This window comes from Furipterus horrens, unplaced genomic scaffold, assembly GCF_987537825.1.
Source record: "Furipterus horrens unplaced genomic scaffold, mFurHor1.1.pri manual_scaffold_11, whole genome shotgun sequence".
NCBI classification, from domain to species: Eukaryota; Metazoa; Chordata; class Mammalia; order Chiroptera; family Furipteridae; genus Furipterus; species Furipterus horrens.
Window position 1 is genome coordinate 54,732,245 of NW_028327181.1, and position 18,443 is coordinate 54,750,687.

General features: G+C 54.1%; 3 protein-coding genes across 3 annotated transcripts; all 3 read right to left on the minus strand.

Annotated features, from left to right (window-relative positions):
• Window positions 1-1,605: 1,605 nt before the first annotated feature.
• TMEM95 (transmembrane protein 95) lies at window positions 1,606-2,922 on the minus strand. Its single transcript, XM_090257496.1, has 6 exons — window positions 2,736-2,922; window positions 2,454-2,510; window positions 2,173-2,253; window positions 2,028-2,048; window positions 1,806-1,886; window positions 1,606-1,697 (listed from the first exon to the last, which is right to left on the minus strand). The coding sequence occupies exons 1-6, from the start codon at window positions 2,902-2,904 to the stop codon at window positions 1,606-1,608; spliced, it is 501 nt and encodes a 166-aa protein (XP_090113622.1). The 5' UTR covers window positions 2,905-2,922.
• Window positions 2,923-3,195: 273 nt separating this feature from the next.
• Window positions 3,196-5,234, minus strand: KCTD11 (potassium channel tetramerization domain containing 11). Its single transcript, XM_090292925.1, has one exon. It carries the CDS (start codon window positions 5,175-5,177, stop codon window positions 4,479-4,481), a length of 699 nt encoding a protein of 232 aa, XP_090149051.1. The 5' UTR covers window positions 5,178-5,234; the 3' UTR covers window positions 3,196-4,478.
• A 1,466-nt stretch (window positions 5,235-6,700) lies between these two features.
• Window positions 6,701-18,052, minus strand: ACAP1 (ArfGAP with coiled-coil, ankyrin repeat and PH domains 1). The gene is made up of 22 exons (XM_090292926.1): window positions 17,794-18,052; window positions 17,222-17,279; window positions 14,115-14,234; window positions 13,841-13,894; window positions 13,697-13,755; window positions 13,273-13,456; window positions 13,104-13,148; window positions 12,893-12,988; window positions 12,708-12,782; window positions 12,509-12,618; window positions 11,466-11,517; window positions 11,264-11,364; window positions 10,808-10,931; window positions 10,506-10,717; window positions 9,768-9,837; window positions 9,549-9,643; window positions 9,280-9,449; window positions 8,533-8,705; window positions 8,003-8,112; window positions 7,809-7,919; window positions 7,399-7,448; window positions 6,701-6,883 (listed from the first exon to the last, which is right to left on the minus strand). Exons 1-22 carry the CDS (start codon window positions 17,844-17,846, stop codon window positions 6,783-6,785), a joined length of 2,223 nt encoding a protein of 740 aa, XP_090149052.1. The 5' UTR covers window positions 17,847-18,052; the 3' UTR covers window positions 6,701-6,782.
• Between the last annotated feature and the right edge of the window lie 391 nt (window positions 18,053-18,443).

An 18,443-nucleotide genomic window follows, 5' to 3' on the forward strand; every position in this document is an offset into this window, starting at 1 on the left:
GAAGGCTGCATGCGCTGCCTGGGCAGCTGGGAGATGTGGCTTCCTGCCCCAGTTTGGGCAGTGATGCTGCCTGGCACCTGGTGGGCACTCACTAAGTATTCGTCAAATGGATGGACGAATGAATTGTTGTATGATCTTGGGCCAGTTGTATAATCTTGCTGTATGATCTCTGGATCTCATTTGTGTGTGTGTGTAAAATGCCAGATTGGAGTAGAATATATAAGACAATATTGAAGGTTCTCTCCTGGAAGGGGTAGGCATTTCTCTCCCCATCCAAGCGCCTTTATGGGTACCTGCCAAACTGTGGTTCCAACCCTGGCTGTAAGTTAGATTAACCCAGGTTGCATATGAAACCATGAAATTCAGAATCTCTGGAGATGAGGTCCAAGCATGGGCAATTTTTAGAGCTTCCCAGGTGACTCTGACATGCAGCTTGTTGAGAACCTTGACCCTAGAGCCTGCAAGTAATTAATTTGAAAACCACTGAGCTAGGTGTGGGCCAGGATCCCTTCCAGGCCTGGGCCCTGTGGTTGGTGACAGGCCTCTCTTTTCATGTCCCATGTCGCAACTCCCAAACTCAACCTCCTGACAGCCAGGGGAGGAAACACCAGGTTTTCTCAACCCTGTACTGCCGACATTTTGGACTGGATAATTCCTTGTTGTGGAGGACTCTCTTGTGCATTTCAGGATGTTGAGTAGCATCCCAGGTTTCTACCCACTAGATGCCAGTAGCAAATACCGCCTCCCTCTCCCATCAAAGCAATCAACGTCTCCAGATGTCGCCATATGTCTCATGGGGTGCAAAATCCCCCCATTTGAGAACTACCATGCTCCACGGAGTTTCCTGTCCTCCCACCCCAGTTGCAGACAGAGGCCAGGCAGGGGTGGAGGCCATTTCACAAGTTTAGTTGGGCCTGGCAGGAGGGAAGCCTCTGTGGGAGGCCAAGGCCTCACAATGTTAAATGGAGGGAAAGCATGCCAGCAGACTGACTGATGTGGTCTCGCTCAGAGAGGGAGGGAATTTTCCAGAACACTCATTCCCGGATTCCCAATCCATCATAGGAGAGCCAAGAGTAGCTTCTGGGGCAAACAGCCCCTGCTTTCCGGGAACAGACAGAAAGGGGTGTGGGAGTGGTAGTGCGTGTGGGGGGGATTCTTTCCTTCTGTAGATATTTTCCTGGCATTGCTGACTGCCCTCTCTGATTGGTTGAGGGCGGGAGGGGAGAAACTTTCCAGCTATGGGCGCCTGGGTCCCTGGAGGCCCTCCGACAGTGGGATTGTGGGGACATTTGAGTTTCAGTCTGGAAGACTGAAACTTTGGGACTGAAACTAAGGGGCAGCTGCCCCCCACCCCCACCCCCACCCCCGCCCCCGCCCCAAGGGAAATGGAAATTGTGGCACAGTCTCCTCACAGCTGGAGGCTGGGATCTGTCAGCATCTTCGTAAGTCACTTTATGCTTCAAGGAGGTGGGACCTGAGGGAAGATGGAGGTAGGAAGTCTGGGAAGGGGAAGAGAAGGGGGCTGAGAGGGAGGGGAAGGATGGGTGGGGAAAGGTACTGGGTGGGTCGAGGTGGTGAGACTCTTTCCTGCCCTTATCCCCCAACTCACTCCACCACGAGGCTCAGGACACCCAAAAACAGCACACTTCCAAAGACGGAGAGGAGCAGAATCCTGGCTTCCCAAAGATCGTGACTTCCTGCAGGGAACCCAGGAAATCATGAAAGAGGACCATACCCGTTGACACTGGGGGAGCCTAAGAGCTCAGAGATCTGGGTGAGGTGAGGCAGGGGTGGGGAGTAAGAACCTGGGAAGCAGCGTTTTTTGGGCCAGCAGCGTGCCTCAAAGCCCTCACAGGTGGAGCAGTTGTACAGGATGGTGCTGCCCCCTGCAGGAGACAGCAGGACCAGCGCTGGGGAGGAGAAGCCTAGACTCCATGGGTACAGGCTACCCCACTGGCTCCCGCTAACTGCTCTCCTCAGGTGCCCAGAAGCCCCTTGTCCTCGCTAGCCCTCCCTTTTCTACTCACAACAGGCAGGACTGCAGAGAGCTGAAATGAAAGACAAGGGCGGGGGGGGGGGGGAGGGCGTAGATGAGCAGTTTAGCCACATACCCCTTTGCCCAAGATCCTAGGCACCCCTTGACAACCCCCCCGGGGGGGGGGCAGTAAGTACCTTCCCTGGTGTACTCAGGGAGCTTGGTCTTTTGAAGCCATTGCCAATATAAAGGGAGTGAGGAGAAAGACCGTTTGATCTCTGGGGAGGCAAAGAGCAGCCGTTTTGCTCAGGGCCTCAACAATACCAGTTGACTGCCATCCCTTCACCCAGCACCTCCCGTCATGCCCTCCTGTCTCCACTTGCCCTCCTTCTTTCCCGGTCTCCCCAACCCCTTCTTCCCATCCTCCTCCTTGGTGCCCATCCAAGCCCCTTGACTGTGTCTTCCCCAGTGACCTCACCCATGACCCTCAGGACTCTGTGAGTCTTCTCTGTGACCTTGTTCATGGACACCTCATCTGTGGAGATGGGCAAGGACCAGTGATTTATCTCCTCACCAGCCCAGAAGATTCTTGACTTTCCCAGGGTCCAAAGAGGTCCTCCCAGAGGGAGAGACCAGTGAGTCCAGGGAGGGCTGTGGACTGAGGTGACAGCTGAGGGGCACAGCTGGGAAGCCAGATGTTACTTTGCTTCGGGCATGGGGTTCACTGTTGGTGGGCCTGCCCCTGGATGTTTGGACTTACCTAAGGCAAAGGCCGAGAAGTTCCAGGACGCCTCACAGTGCTCCCACTGGGCCTCCATCTGCCTGCAGAGCCACGCCAGGCGGCCTGACAAGTCATGGGCTGGGAGGCGGCAGAAGACACAGGCCTGGGCAGCTGCCAGGAAAGCCCCACCTAGTGCCAGCATCCACATGAAGCCCAATTTGGGGTGGGGGGGCTGCTGGAGGGGAGCTGGCCCCACCTGGGATAGGAAGACTCTGTGATCCTGGTTCCAGCCCTTTGCCTGGAAGTTGGAGTGTTCCAGAACAGCTGGAGGTTCTAGATCATCCCAGAATAGTGCCACTGCTCCATTCTTGGCTGGGGTAAACATGGACCCAAGGAACTGGGGACCAGAAGATGTCTCTAACAGATGGGCAGAGAAAGCAGGACTTCTGCTGCAAGGGAGACAGCACCCCCAACCTGGCCCTTAGCAGCCTTTACAAGCTTGTGGTTCCAAAAGCAACTTTATTTTTCTTCTTGTAAGTGATAAATAATAAGTGACTCCCCCAGAAAAGTTGTTCATGAGTGTCCCATCCCTTCAGGAATGCAGAAATCCCATCCCTTCCCATATCCTCCCTGACTCTCCCAAACTCTTCTGTTTAGCTCTTCTCTGCCCTGAGCAGCCTTGGGTCTTTCCTCTGCTATTTCCTAGCAACAGGCCAATGGTTGCCTGAGCAACTAAGAATTCTATAAAGGCCTCCAAGGCCCTGCTAAGCCCAGTGACTTCTCTTACCTCTCTCACCAGGAAGATCCCAGTGACTCACACCCCAACAGACCCCTCCTGCATATACGGTGATGTGAATACCCACGGATGCATAAACACACACACCTCTTGTGGTTCAACTATCAATTCTCAGCCTACTCACACCCATAGATGCACCTGGTGCCCAAACAGTTTCTCAACCCCAAACAGGCCTGGACATGTAGAGACCACAGAAAGGCCAGCACACAGATGGGAGACAGGATGTCAGGGCCTCACACATCAGTCAGACGCATGCTGACACACATTCACACATGAAGGAAGGCAGGCCAAGGCCCAGGAAGACACCACCCTCCTTCTCGTGGCCAGCTCTACCATCAGTAACAGACCCTTAAAGACACTTGGATCTCCAGAGGAATGCTCCATACCACAGTAAATGGGGATTCTCCTAGCTCCCTTATGCCAGCCTAGGGTGGGGTGTAGCCTTTGTCTCCCTCAGTAGGTGGCTTAGACACAGCAAAGAATCTCCCATCCCATGTTCCAGAGTGTTCTGGTCTGTCACTGGTCAGGCCAGGCCACTCAGCTCCAGGAGAGAAGTCACAGGAGACCACTTTAGAGCTATACGAAGTCCCTCTTCCTCCCAGACCTCAGTGTCCCTGCAGGGTTCTGCTAGGCCTAGCATGGGCAGAGAAGTGTCCTCACTTTTCCAGACCCCTGCATACTGAGCTCCAACCAAGGAAACCGGAGGTCCCCCACTCTGGTGAGAACAAGCCAGGGGAAACTTCCCCATCCCTCCCAGGATTAGCACCAGTCCAGACCCTCTGTACCACTTCTGAGCCCTCAATGGGCTCGGATGTGGGGAGTCCTGTCCACATCTGGGCTCCAGTCAGGTGCAGAGGGACCTCTGACTCTCACAGCTCCTAAAGCAGAGCTAGGAAGAGGCTTCAGGGGAAACCTCATCCCCTTTGCTAACCCTTCTTTCTCCCTCCACTCCCATACAGTCAAACTGAGGGCCGTATTCTCAGCTCTCAGTGCCGGACAAAGCGCAGAGATCTGGAGTTGAGCAGGTCTTCAGGGTCAGGGAAAACGGAGTCTAGACGGAAGCCATGCTCCAGAGCTACCCGCAGCACCTCCTCCAGGAAGCCTGGTGCACCCACCACTTCCCGTTGCTCTCCGGGCCCGCCAGTCCACAGTGGCTGCAGCCCCAGTCTCCTGTACTCCACTTCTGGAAGTCCCATGGGGCGGGGGGCCCACTCCAGATGAAAGTGTGGTCCTGCCTCTGCTCTCTCCTCATTGGCCACACCAAATCGGGCCCTCATGGCTCCCAGACACTCTGGGTCGGTGCAGAAGAGGTTGGCTTGGAAGACGTCTACTTGGACAGAGCTCAGCTCATAGTGATGTGGGCCCTGGCGAGCAGAGAAGTGCACCAGGCGGGGACTGGCATCTATATCTGCGTGGAGCAGGGCAGCTGTGGGTGCAGGGGTACCCTGAGAAGCTTCCAGTTCCCGCAGGGCATCTAGGAGGGGCCGGATTTGGTAGAAGTCGGCCTCGGCCCTGAGAAGTGCTGTCTCCCCATATCCTAGGGGCAGGTCCAGGCGGCCCAGCCGCAGGAAATTGAGAATGTGCCGGAAGGCCTTGCCATCTCGGTCTATGAAGTAGTAGCCGCCTCCCTGGGAGTTGAGGCTGGGGGGAATGGAAGTGCCAGCCCGAAACATAGCCCCCAGCATGGAGTCTGGGAAGCGAGTCAGGGTCTCCAAAGTAGTGGAATATAATGTGCCCCCCACATTCAGGGTCACGGGACCCCCAAAGGAGGGGGGTGAAGAGGGCACTGGAGGAGGGGAAATTTTGGGGAGTACTGGAGACACCGAGAGAGAAGGAAAGGCAGAACTCCTTGGGCGCGGGCAGAATTAGGTCGCAAGGTTCAGACTAAGCTGGAGGCACTGGCTGGAGTACAAGGCAGCAAGATTTGGGGCTCACCCCAGCTACTCTGGTGGTGGGGGATGGCTTCCGGGCACAGAAACACCCGAAAGGTTTAGAAAACGGATGAGAAGAGCACAGGAAAGACCACAAGGAAGACAGATTTAGGTCCAGATGCATCCAATTCTGGGTGGTCTGCGATTCCTTTTTGAGGTCTTTCAATAGTGGCTTTCCGGAATCCAACCAGAAGGTGACGGGCAAGCACAAGGATGACTCTTTGAAGGGTCCAGCTTCCAAGTTCTCGGGCAGATCACTGTCACCGTGGGCTAGTCCACGCAGGCTTCCTGGGACCAGTCGCTGCTCTGGCTTTGGTCTGGCTTTGGCCTGGCTCCGGCTCGGGTTCCAAATGGAGGCGGGGCTCTCTGGAGCTGATGGCGGCGGTGCCTCTGAATCCGCTGGGGAGCGAGGATGCACCCCAAGTTGGAGCTGCGATTCTCCAAGGACTCTGATAGAAGCGGCCAGGAGTCTCGGATCCGCGCGCCACCGCCTTACCGGGATGTCTCAGCAGCTGCTGAAGTCCTCTCCGCCCCCAGGAAGTGGCCGAAGGGCTGCAGCCCCTGGTCCTTTAAGAGACAGCCCCGCCCCCGTGGCGCCCGCCCACCGCCCCCGCGGGGCACGCACGGCTGGGGTGGAGGTGGGAGCTGAGAGTGGCGAACTGGAGACGCTGGGAGGACGGGCTGGACCGGGATGCCTGCGGGGGAGGGGTCCGGAGGGTGACTCCGGCGCGGCGCGTTGCGTCGCGTCGCGTCGCTTTGCCCCGGGTGTGACCGCGACCGCCCAGCCGGTCTCAGGTGTGCCTGACCTCACGTCTGCAGCTCAGCGGGCACAGGAGTCCCCGGTCCCGCCACTCTGAGAAAACAGAGACTAGGCCTTCCACGGCCTGGGGACAGGCACTGCCCTCCTCTCTCCTGTCTGCAGTTCCGGAGGGGGCGGGTGCTGAGCCACCGCATTCCGGGAATGCTTCTGGGCCGGGGTGGCCGAGCCAGCCTCTCCATCCCGGCTCGACGCCAGCTCCCCTTTAGGGAAGGCCGGCCCCAGCCCACGGAGCAGCCTTTCCTTGGCCCGAAGGGTCTGGCCGAGCACCCCGAGTCCAAGAGACCCGCCCCAGGGCCGCCCGGTGCTAGGGCTGAGGCCGCAGCTTCCACTTCGCTCCCTGTGAGTCGCCCCTCATGTGACTCCAGCTCGACAACTCCCATCCATTCCGCATCCCGGGAGCCATAGGGCCCAACACCCTGCGGGCCGGCGGTGGTGCCCAAGAAGTGAACTATGAAGGGAAGAGCTAAGCACGAAGGCTTTAATGGCCACAGGCTGGCAGGTTGGAAGGGTGGGGGGCGCAAGACATCGAAGGCCTGGAATCAGAGCGTGTGGAGGTCATGAGCACGCCGGCTCAGCTTCTCCGGGTCGTCCGATGCCATGAGCGAGAAGTCACGGAATATGTCTAGATACGTCTCGTCTCCTGAGGGGAGGGGAGGGGAGGGAGGAAGGACTAGGAGCCTGGGCAGCTGGGCCCCTAGCTTAGGAGAGTACGCTGGGGACAGAGTGGCGGGCCTGGTAAGATCATAGGTGAAGGAAACACCTGAACTATCAGAGCACAGCCCTTGCCTTTTCTTTGTTTTGAGGCGCTGGCATTTGGGAGAGGCCCAATTCATATGTATTTGTTGAATAAATAATAGACTTAGCCCTGGCTGGTGTGGCTCAGTGGCTTGATCATCAGCCTGCAAATCGAAAGGTAGCTGGTTCGATTCCCAGTCAGGGCACATGCCTGGGTTGCGGGCCAGGTCTGCAGCTGGGGGAGTGGGAGAGACCACCAATCAATGGATCTCTTACACATGATGTTTCTCTCCCTTTCTATTATTTTTAAAAATAGATTTAATCAATGAAGCTGGACACGAGGGGTACAGGTCACCAGGGGCCAGAAGCCCTGAGTTACCTTGATGGGCCTGGTGAGGGTGGGGTGGGGAGGTAGTTTACCTGCCTGGCCCAGGGCAGCTTCGACCTCTCTCATCTTTGCCAATCGAAGCCTAAAGGGGAGGAAATTAAGGAATGAATGACAATCTCCTCACACACACCATGTCCCACCCAACGTCCCATCTTTTGAGTTGGGTTGTTTGTTCATCAGTTTGCCCAGGGACTAGTGCTTAAAAGATCCCCTGACAACAATGTTGATGAATGATGACTAAGGATGAGCTCACCATCCTTGGACCCTGCCCACCCCTTTCCTGCTCCACACCCTAGGCAGCACCTGGAGCATCCTGTTTATTGCCTGGTCCAAGAGCTGACCCCTCCCTTCCCCAGGCCTTCCTGGGCAAGTTGGGCTCTTGGCAGTAGCCACACCCATGTGAAAGATGCTAGCACTAGCCCAGCCCTTCAGGCATCCTTACAGGGTGACGATGTCAGCATTGGCTGTTTCCATGGCGATGGTCAGAGGGTCTCTGCCTTCAGAGTCCTGAGCTCCAAGGTCAGCTCCCCGTTTCAAGAACAGGCAGGCCAGGCTAGAGACGACAGCCAGATTTAGTCAGCAGCTCACCTTGTCTGGAACCTTCCTCCCCAAGGCCATCATCACCACCACTGCTACCCAGTGTGTCCAAGGATGGTTGCGTGGTGCAGTGGGCCCCGGCCATGGCTGTCTGCTTGGTTCACATTTGCCCCATTCTGGAGGAGAAACTCACAGGCCAGAAGAGAATTCTGCATTGAGAAGTGGAAAATGGGGAGAGAGTGGCATCTTTAGAGGCAGATTTATAGATTTTTAGAGGGGGGTCAGTTCAGAGGGTGGGGTATGGGATCAGGAGGTTAGGGATACTGCTAGGTGTCAGGCTCTGCTCTAGCTCTTTGCATGTATCCGTACACTACATCCACAGTGCAACCTAATGAAGTATGGGATCCCTATTTTACAGATGAGGAAACTGAGGCACAGAGAGGTTCTAACTAAAAGTGGTGAGAGCCTGGATTCAAACCCAGGTTGTCTCCGTCCAAATCACACACTCATAGCAAACAGTCTATTGGTTATCACTCCCTTGTGGGGAGTGGGGAGTGGTAAGAAAGTCAGGAGTCGGGAAGAAGAGGAGGAGCTTTAGGGTGGGGTGGGGAGGTTGGCAAGACCCTCACAGCAGCTGTGGCCTGGATCAGTGGCGTGGCATTTTCCCGAGCCGTGTTGACCCAGTTGACATCAGCTCCATGGGCGAGGGCATCAGCCATGGTGGGGAGGGATGGAGGATGCCCAGCAGCTCGAAACAGCAGGGCCCCAGGGTGCAGGCTGCCCAGGTCATCAGAGGGTGGCCCTGTTAGGGGGAATCAGCTTTGAGTCTGGGAAGAAAATCCTCAGCAAAGTCCCCTGATGCTGTAATGGGGTAGGTCACTTCTCAATTGTGGGGAGGCCTTCAAGATTCTGGGGACTGTGGTGGGAAGTGGAGGTGTGTGTGTGAGTATGTGTGCAGGGCCCCTAGGGCTAGAAATTATCGATTTGCCTCTTCTTGTCTAACCGCCCTGGTTGGCCTGGGATTTTGTGGGTGAGTTGACTCACTGAAGCTCCACCTCAGCTCTCTTGGCTTCCTCTGCCCTAGCTAAACTCACACCCACCTTCAGAGGGCTTTGGGGACCCTAGCCCATCCTGACATCTAACTTTTCTCATGCGGTTGACACCCTTACATAGCCTCCCTGCCTACTCCCAGCCCCATGCTCCTTCACTATAACCCCTAGAACTCTTACCTTTGAAAACCAGTGCTGGGTGTGGTCTGGCTTCTCCAACATTCTCAAAGGGAAGACCTGGGCCTTATACTCTGAAACTCCCCACCAGGTTTGGCATAGTGCTGAGCACACAGCAGGTGCACAATGAATGCCCAACCAACCCTATACCTGGCTTGGATCTGAAGCTCCCTGGCCGAGGCTTAATGGAAGGCTTTGGGGGCAGAGGAGGCTGCCCCCTTGGGGGCCCTCGGCCACCTCTTCGCCCTCGAATCTCAGGAAGCTTGGTCAGGAACTTCTTCTCCACATATTTGGCATGAATCCAGGCCTCCTTCTCCTGCCTGGAGGGGGGAAAAGGGGGACAGTCTTCCCTCCTACCGTTTCAGGCCCTCCTCCCTCCCTGCAAAGAGGGCAGCCCCAGCCCCTCCCCACAGCCTCACCGGGAGCAGCTGGGCCCTGGCTTCTTCACTGCCATGGCCTCCACACGGGCCTCATAGATCTGGTTAATGACTACGTTTCCCAGCTCGCACATCAGCTTCAGGCACAGAGGCAGAGGCAGACAGTCAGGCAGGGTCGGGACAGCACCTGAGCCCTTAGGGCTCTGCAGCCCTGTCCTCACCCCACCCTACCCGCCACTTTTCATAACACCCCCAAGTCACCTTCACTAGTTCCGGCTCCCACGAGTCAAGTGTCAGAGACCGGACTTTGGAGAAGTGAACTCCAAGGCTCCTGGAGGGCCAGAGTGGAAGTCAGACCCCATATGAGGCAGCAGCTGGGGGAGCAGCCGCTGCTCCTAGAAAGACTTTAAGACAAGATCCTGCAAGGGGGCCATGCAGAGGCACTGGGCCAGGAGGCAGCAGGGTAGCTGGGCCATGTAGCCTTGACCTACATCTGGCAGGATCCTGTCTATTCATTGTCCCCTCTCCCTTCTTCTGCTACATTTCATTTTAAGGGCCTCACCCCTCCATTCATCTCCCTTCTTTCTTGGTGTTTTGGCCTAGACAACTCTTTCTACCATTCCCCTTCCCTTCTTCTACCAGACTGACTCAGGGTGAGGGCCGTACAGACTTGCTAAGGCCTCACAGCATCTTCTCTCTCTGCTCTTCGCTGGCTCACCCATCCTCAGCAGCCCTGACCCCACATCTCCTCCAATGAAGCCAATAAATTACTCTGGGTGTCCCCCAACCCTGTCTGTCCCAGGACACTGAGAGGCTGGGCCCACCCCCACCTGTGCCCCACAGGCTCAGCCCAGATCTGCCCAGTGACAGCCAGAATCTAAGGGAGGAAGCCAGGGCAGAGGGAGAAAGGAGGAGCCTGTGTGATGGGCTTTCTCTTGGTTCCCCCCTCCACTGCACCCAGAAGGAATGGGGCCCATGCTTGGGGCCTTGGAGAGTGACCTGTGGATGCCGGAGCACTGAATGCAGAGGGTGACACCAAGGTTGATGCTAGCCCACTCAGGGGCTGGTTCCCGGCAGTCGCAGCACTGGGCATTGCCATCCACACCCTGCACCTGGGCTGCCACGTGCCCCACTCCGACAGGCTCCCTTCCCCTGGTCATTCCTCCAGAGCCCAGGGTGGCAGCAGAGCCCATGACCAGGTGTCCTGAGCCCTGGGGCAGACAGAAGAAGGAAGAATGGCTATGGGGCCTAGGGGAAGGGATGTCCCATCTCCCTGGGAAGCCTGGCCCATGTGAAGGTACCTGGCCTGGACCCCGGGGGCTATCATCAAGGTGAGCCTGGTTGAAGGCTGTGGCAATGCTGCTCTGCACAGCACTGATCCACAACTGCAGGAGGCGCTCTGAGTCAGCCTGCAGGAGACAGGACCTGGGCGGGAAAGGGGTCGGAGAGCAGGGCAGGGTCTGAGGCCTGGGGAGCCTGCGGCAGGATGGACAGACTGACATTCAGCTCGTATTCAACTGGTACCAGTCCTACTGAAATATGTCTGCACCAATAGGTCATATCCTTCGAAACACCCATGTCACCCTATACCCTCCCCCCAGGCTGCCCCACAATCCAGCCACCAAAGGGTTAATGCCTGGGGCTGCATGTGGGGTCTCCAGGCCTCTGCTCCAGGGATGCCTCTGTAACTGGCTCTACCTTTCCAGCTGGTAAAGATTTAGAGATATTAGAGCATCACCGCTGGGGATTACACTCACTTGCTGGGAGATACCACCTCAAAGCAGAACCGCCTTTCTGAGTCGGGGCAGAGCTTCACCGTGCAGAGACGAAGGTCATCCACCACCACAGTCACAGGGTCCTGTCAGGGGAAGGTGATATGGGGCAGATGCAGATGTCCAGCCAGGTGCAGCAAGGGCTGAGTTTCCCTGGACCCAGGCCTCCAGCACCCAGGCTACCCACCTTGTACTTCTTCTGATAAACCAGTTGGTTGCTCTGAATAGTAAACCAGCGTCTGGAGGAGGTGGAAGCAGAGTTTGGACATGGGCAGCATCAGGGTAAGGCTGGGACAGGGACAGCAGAGAGTCTGTGTCCTTTGCCCCATAAGGATCTTGTTGAGAGGAGAGAGCCCTGGGCTGATAGTCCCATGAGATGTTCCAGAGGAGGGTGGACAGCTGTGCAGACTGTCTAGGGGATACTATTCACATCTTGGACAAACCATATTTGATATATTTATGAAGACAACTTTCTAGCAGATGACACTAAAATACTTTTTCTAATGAAATAAATCCACTGCTACATTTTTTTTTTTTTGACAGATGGCAGAATCTTGGGGGAGGGGCTCAGTGTCTTGGGGAAGAAGCCTGTATGGGATCTAATTGCACAAAGACCCCATATGGGCTAGAAGGGGCCCTAGAAGGGGAAGGAGTCAAGTCTGAGCAGATCACCATCCTGCCCACACCCTGCAATGGCTCCCCATTTCCCTCAGAGTGGAGCTCAAGTCCCTACAGAAGCCGACAAGGTCCTATCATAATTCAGACCCCTATTTGTTCCAATTTCATTTGCTACCACTTCGTCCTCCCTTCCTCTGTCCGCACCCATAGCTTCCTCTGTTCCTCCTAACACTCCAGGTTCCTCAGGGCCTTGGCACTGGCTCCTCCTTCTGCCTAGAACATTCTTCCCTCAGAAGTCCTTTAAGTATTCACTCAGAAGTCACCTTATTGGGAGGCTTACTCTGACCACTCTATTTAAAAACGCAACCCCTCCTCAGGTACCCACATCCCTTACTTTGTTATTTTTCTCCCCTGGCATTCGTACCTTCCAACGTAATGCATACTAACATAACATTTACTTAATTATTATATTATCATCTGTCTTTGCTGATGGAATGTAAGCTTTCTGAAGGCAGAGGTTTTGTCTTTTTCTTTGTTGTGCTTAGCATACTATAACCACTCAAAAAATATTTAATCGAATGTGTTTGGCTGATTGGGGTATCCACTCTTCACCTGCTCCAGGTCTTAAATGCATTGCTGGCCCGTTTGAAGAGATGTCCTTCCATGACCAGGCCACCAGGTCCCTCCTTTAGGCTTGGCTCTGGCTCCTCCCCACCCAGTTCCTGAGGGCATAGAAGTCAAAGGGCAACTCTGTGAGCAGAAAGCGAGGCCCCATGCCCACCTGTCCCCCTCCAGCAGCCCCCACCCTCACCTTTTGTTTCAGCAGCACGTGTCTTTGCTCCATGTCCCTCTTCTCTCTAGCTGAATTCAAGACCAGCTGGTGCAACTGGGCATAGGAGGGGCATCTCAGATGGCCCGAGCTTCCTTGAACTAGGCCAGGAAAGTCACTCCAGAGCCCACTACCCTCTACCGCCTGCTTGTTTCATGGGGCCCTACCTGGGCACCCAGCTCCTTTCGATACTGGGCCAGCTGGCTCAGCTCCTTGTGGCCCTGCTCAAAATGTGTAGCCTGGGCCTCCACCAAACGCAGCACCTGGGGTCAAGGTGGGCAGGGCGAAGCTGAGTAGGGCCCTCAACATTTCCCTTTCCCCCCCTGTTCTCCATCAGTAGGCTCTCCCCACCTTGCCCTTACCACCCCTGCAACTCACAAACTCCATGATGTCAAACTTCCTCTTGTCCTCAATCACATTGATCTGAGGGTCCCAAAATACCTCAGGTCAGCCTTGAAAACATAGTGCCCCCTCCCAGTGCACACCAGGGACCCTCTAGCCTTGAGGGGATTGAAACCCTGCTACTGGGTCTGGTGTGGGTAGGTACCTGCAGAGCGTAATCCAGTGCCCGTCCCCGGTACCCGGCTCGAGCTGTCTTCAGAGCAGCCACTGCCTCTTCTGCCTCCTGGACTCGGCGCCTGGGGACCTCTGCGTTGTGGGTAAGAGCAGCCTCCAGGCTCTCAGCACCTCTCCAGAAATCCCGACGAGCCTCTCGGAAACCCCGGAGACCTCTGGGGGTGGGGGGATAAAAAGAATCACAGATACACCCACCTGTCCCTCACAGAGAAGTCCCACTAGCAGGCCCACTCATAGCCTTTCAGGTAGTCTCTATGCAGCCAGAACTCCATGGAGGTTCTTGGGATGGGGACAGCACTCAGGCCACCAGAACCCCCTCGTCTCACAGCTTCATTCCGGGAGGCCCCTGTGGTCATAGGAGGGGCTGGAGGACTGGTTTCCCGCACAGCACTCACTCCTTGACCAGAGTGTGGATTTGCTGCTGCAGCATGTGCTGGGTGGCATCTAGAAGCTCCTGAGGAGAAGCAAAAATTGGAAGATGGGGGTCAGGATCACAGACAACCTTGCTCCCCCCAGCTGCCCTAACTACCCCCGCTCACCGAGTGGCTGTCCAGTTTGTGGCTCAGGCTCTGAGTGAATTTGTCCAGACACTCCTAGGCAAGAAGAGGCAGAGAGAGAGTACCAGGCATGGGGGTAACAAGGACCCTCCCATTTTTAGACTCAGCCTGCTATGGCTGTGTCTCAGATGGCAGTACCGGCCCCGCTCTGGCCTGAGACCTGCAGACTCCAGATCAACCCTCCCCTGGCTTCCACAGGATCTCTCCTCACCTCAGACCCCATCCCACCATGAATTGGGCCCGGCCCTATACATACCGCCATCATGGGCTCTGGTGGACCCAGGCGGGCCAGATCACAAATGCCGACAATGAAGGCACGGCCAGCAGCGAGGTAATGGCGCCCACTTTCCAGGAGGCCATTACCCAGCTTGAGGAGCTAGGAGAAGCAACAGGGCAACAGGGAGTCGTGCCATGTGCCAGCAGAGTCGGTGGCAACCCCCACTCCTGTCCCACTTCCTGGCCCCTTCCTTGGGGCTGTGCCCTCCTTCACAGCCTTGCCTATATGTCCCCGCAGCCCAGTTCAGTTCTCACAGTTTCTAACACAAACCTGGTAATTTCTTATCTCTGTTGCTTTCTTCCCACTGCTCTTTCCCTGGAACAAAATTCCTCCCAGCCTGTCACCAAAGCCAGTGTCAGCTTCACCTCCAAACATTTTTCTCTGTCCACTCCTACATGTCTCTACCTGCCCTGCCCCAACTGCTTGGATCCAGAGCTCCCCAGAAACTCCATCCTCAAGCACTGCCTGGCTCACAGGATGAATGCTCCACCTAGTTGGTGTAAATTCTACAATATTCACTGTCTGAAGTTGTCCCGCTCTTTGCTCATTGAATGTTCCTTCATAAATATAAATTGGTCAGTAGGCCAAAGGGTCTGGGTAGAGATGGCATGCTAGGGGGCTCCTAAGGCCCATCTGTCTGGTCCCAATTGACAAATAAGGAGGCTTGATAAACAAGGGTCAGGTGACTAGCTCAAGGAGGGTCTCTCTGGGAGAGCCAGGTGGCTGAGTCAGAAGCCAAAGTGAGGTCTTCTGACCCCTGGCCCTTGTTACCTGCAGGAACTGCATTGCCCCTGAGGTGACAGCACTTGGCTCTGGCTGGAGTCAGTGTATCTGGGATGTAGCAAGTGACCGTGGAGCCTGTCAGCTCGGTCCAGCGAACTTTTGTTGAAATTAAAAACACTTTTCAGAGCTTGTGAAGGCTTCAGGGAAATGAGGTTTGAGGTGGCAAGCAGGGTCAGGAAACTGGCCACATTCAAACCTCATCAGATGTCCCCATGGGGTGTCTGTGACAAGGGACAAGGACCCAGATGCTCACAACTCCATTGTGTGGAGCTGGGGGACTGAGTATCGAGTTTTTTCCTTATCCACTCCTCCTTCCACCAATACGTCCGAGTAAGGAACTTTCATAACACTGAATTAGTGACAAATTGATACATCCATACAACAAAATGGTAGACAGCAATGCAAAGGAATGAATGATTCATGCATGAATTATTGATAATAAACTACTGATACTATTAATATACAACAATTTGAATAAACTTCAAGGACATTATTCTGAGTGGGAGGAAAAAGCCAATCTTGAAAAGTCACATACTACATGATTCCACTTATATAACACTCTAGAAATGACAGAAGTCTAGAGATGGCGAATAGATGAGTGGTTATCATGGATTAGAACAGGGCAAGGAGGGTATCATTACAAAGGGTAGTAAAAAAGAGTTCTTTGTGGTGATAGGAGTTTTGTATTTTGAGTGTGATGCTGGTTATAAGAATCTATACACAGGACAAAGTGTCATTGAATTATATACAAATATATATTTTTAAAGAATATATGCAAAACAGGTAAAACCCATGTAAAAGGCTATAGACAGTTCATTGCATTGTGCCAATATCAATTTCCTGGTTTGGGTAGTATACCATAGTTATGTAAGATACTGCCATTGGGGGCAGCTGGGTGATGGGTACATGGGACCTCCCTGGACTGTTTTTGCAACTTCTTGTGAATCTATAATTAACCCCAAATAAAAACTTTAATATATATGTAAAATATATATGTAGGCCCTGGCCAGGTTGCTCAGTCGGTTAGTGTTGTCCCATTACACCAAGGTTACAGGTTCGATCCCCAGTCAGGGCACATATAGGAACTAGGAGTCAACCAATGAATGCAGAAATAAGTGGAACAACAAATCGATGTTTCTTTTCAACCCTCGTCCTTTCTCTGAAACCAATCAATAAAAAATTTTAAAAATATATGTATATATTGGTCATCCTCTAACTTTCAGGCCATGGAAGAGCAAAGACAAAACATAAAAGTCTCTCATAACAGTTACATTCTAGTGAGGAAAAGTACACAAGAAAGAAAAAAAGCAAAACCAGCATGACAGACACATGTTTAGGTGACCCCCAGGGATTCCTACCCTTGCATAATCCTCACCCCTTGAGTATGAGTGAAGCCTGCAACCTGCTTCTAACCAGCAGAATATGGCAAAGGCGACTGATGGCACTTCCACAATTAGGTCACACTACATGGTGAAGATGATGGATTCACTCTTGTGATTACATTCCAATATAAATTGACGCCATCTTGCCAGCACACATGAGGGAGACTCTCCTGCTGGCCTTGAAGAAGCAAGGTGCTATGAAGTAAACTGTCTATGGACAGGGCCACATGGCAGGGAACTTGGTTGCCTCTAGGAGTTGAGGGCCTGAGTCCTAAAACCTGTGAGCTTGGAAGAAAATCCTGAGCCTCAGATGAGACTGCAGCCTCAACTAATACCTTGATTGCAGCCTGTGAGACCCTGAGCAGAGGACCAGCTTAGCTGTCCCCAACTCTCGACCCACTGGAACTATGATCACAAATCTGTATTAAGTCATTAAATGTGTAATAACTGATTATACAGCAATAGAAAACTAATACAGCAAGTGAATATATAACGTCAGATTGAGATTAACGCTGTAGAGAAAAATAGATAAGAGAGTGGGAGTAGGTGTTTGTGCATGCACATGCATGTGCTGTTTTATAGAGTGGCAAGGGAAGACCTTACAGCTTGTATTTAGGTGTTTTACTGGTTTGTTCTCCACAGTCAGTCTGTGGGCTCCCTGGGCAGAAATAATCTTGTTCTACCCAGTAGGCCAGGGTTGGCATCATGCAGAGCTCAAGAGATGACAGGATAAGTCCACAAGTGAGACTTGTTTTCCAAGATCCCAAGCTCCTTGAGGGTACGGAACCACCTGTTTGCTTCTCTGCAGCCCCCAAATATCTCCCCCACATGATTAGCATTCATTAATCCCTGGGACTCATTCTCTGTCTCCAGCTTTCTTTCTGGCTCTGCCCATCTCATTTTAATCTAATCCTGAGTCACCTTTTCCAGTCGGGTCTCCAATTCTGACACTTCGGCTTCCACCAGCTCAATATTGGCTCTGGGAAAGGAAGGATGGTGTCAAGGGAACATAGTTTGGGTCCATCTGGTCTGCCCACCTTGGTAGGGTCAGGTCAGGGTTAGGGAGTGGAGGACAGAGACAGAAAAAGCTGGTGTGTTAAAAAGGTCCACCCACCAGCCCTCTTCTGCCCGCTCACTACACAGCATGGGAGTTACTATGGCCCAGGCCAGAGCAGGAAGGGTAGAAGAAGGGTGGATGTGGTGAGGGCAGGAAGTTGCTAACCGCCCAGAGCAGGTGCTGGGGGAGGGGCATGGGTCCCAGTGAGAGGGAGGATAGAATGCCAGCTCTAGGGGTGAGAGACTGGAGGCCCTCTCTGAGTTTTATAGCAGAGGTGTTACTTTGGCCCAGGAGCTTGATCTTGTCCCTTTGAGAGTCACTTCCTGTTAGGACATCTGGCCTGGGGAAGGGTGTGTGTGTGTGTGTGTGTGTGTGTGTGTGTGTTGGGGGGCGTCAGACCACCTCTCCTCTGCCCCCCAGACCTGCGCACACTTACCGGAAGCGGGGTGAGTCCTTAAGACACTCCTCAAAATCCAGCTTGACTGTCATATCAGCTTGATCACTTCAGGTCAGTGGTCCCTGGGGCCAGGCAGGTGGGGATGCCGATGGAGGTGCTCTCTGCCCACAGAGGGGTGTTGAGGAGGAAGGAGAAAAGGGTTCTCTCCTGGGTAGAGCCTGGGGGTCACAATTCTTTCCCCAAAGGAAAGGGGTGTCCTAGGAGAAGCTCTCACCCCACACTTCCAGGCAGTACTGGGAGGGGCAGAGGCGGGGCCTGAGCAGAGGAGAGGGGCCTGAGATCAGAGAAGCCACAGCCCCGCCCTTACAGACTCTCCGTTGTCACCTTCCTACTGGGGGCCAGCCTCTTTCCGCTTCTTTCTCCGTTAGTGGTAGAGTTTTGGGAGCCTGGGAGTTTGAGTTACAGGTTCAAATTCTGGTTCGGTCACTTAGAGATTGCGTGACCCTGGGGAAGCTCTCTGATCCCTTGGGTTTCCTAATCTGGAAGATGGGGATGACCACCTCTGCCTTCAAGGTTGTAAGAATTAAAAATGATATTAGTGAATTTGTGGTTGACTGAATCATATCAATCAATCATTGGTATCCTGCTGCAGGTGGGCCTTCTCACACTCAGGATCTTCGTGACTCCAG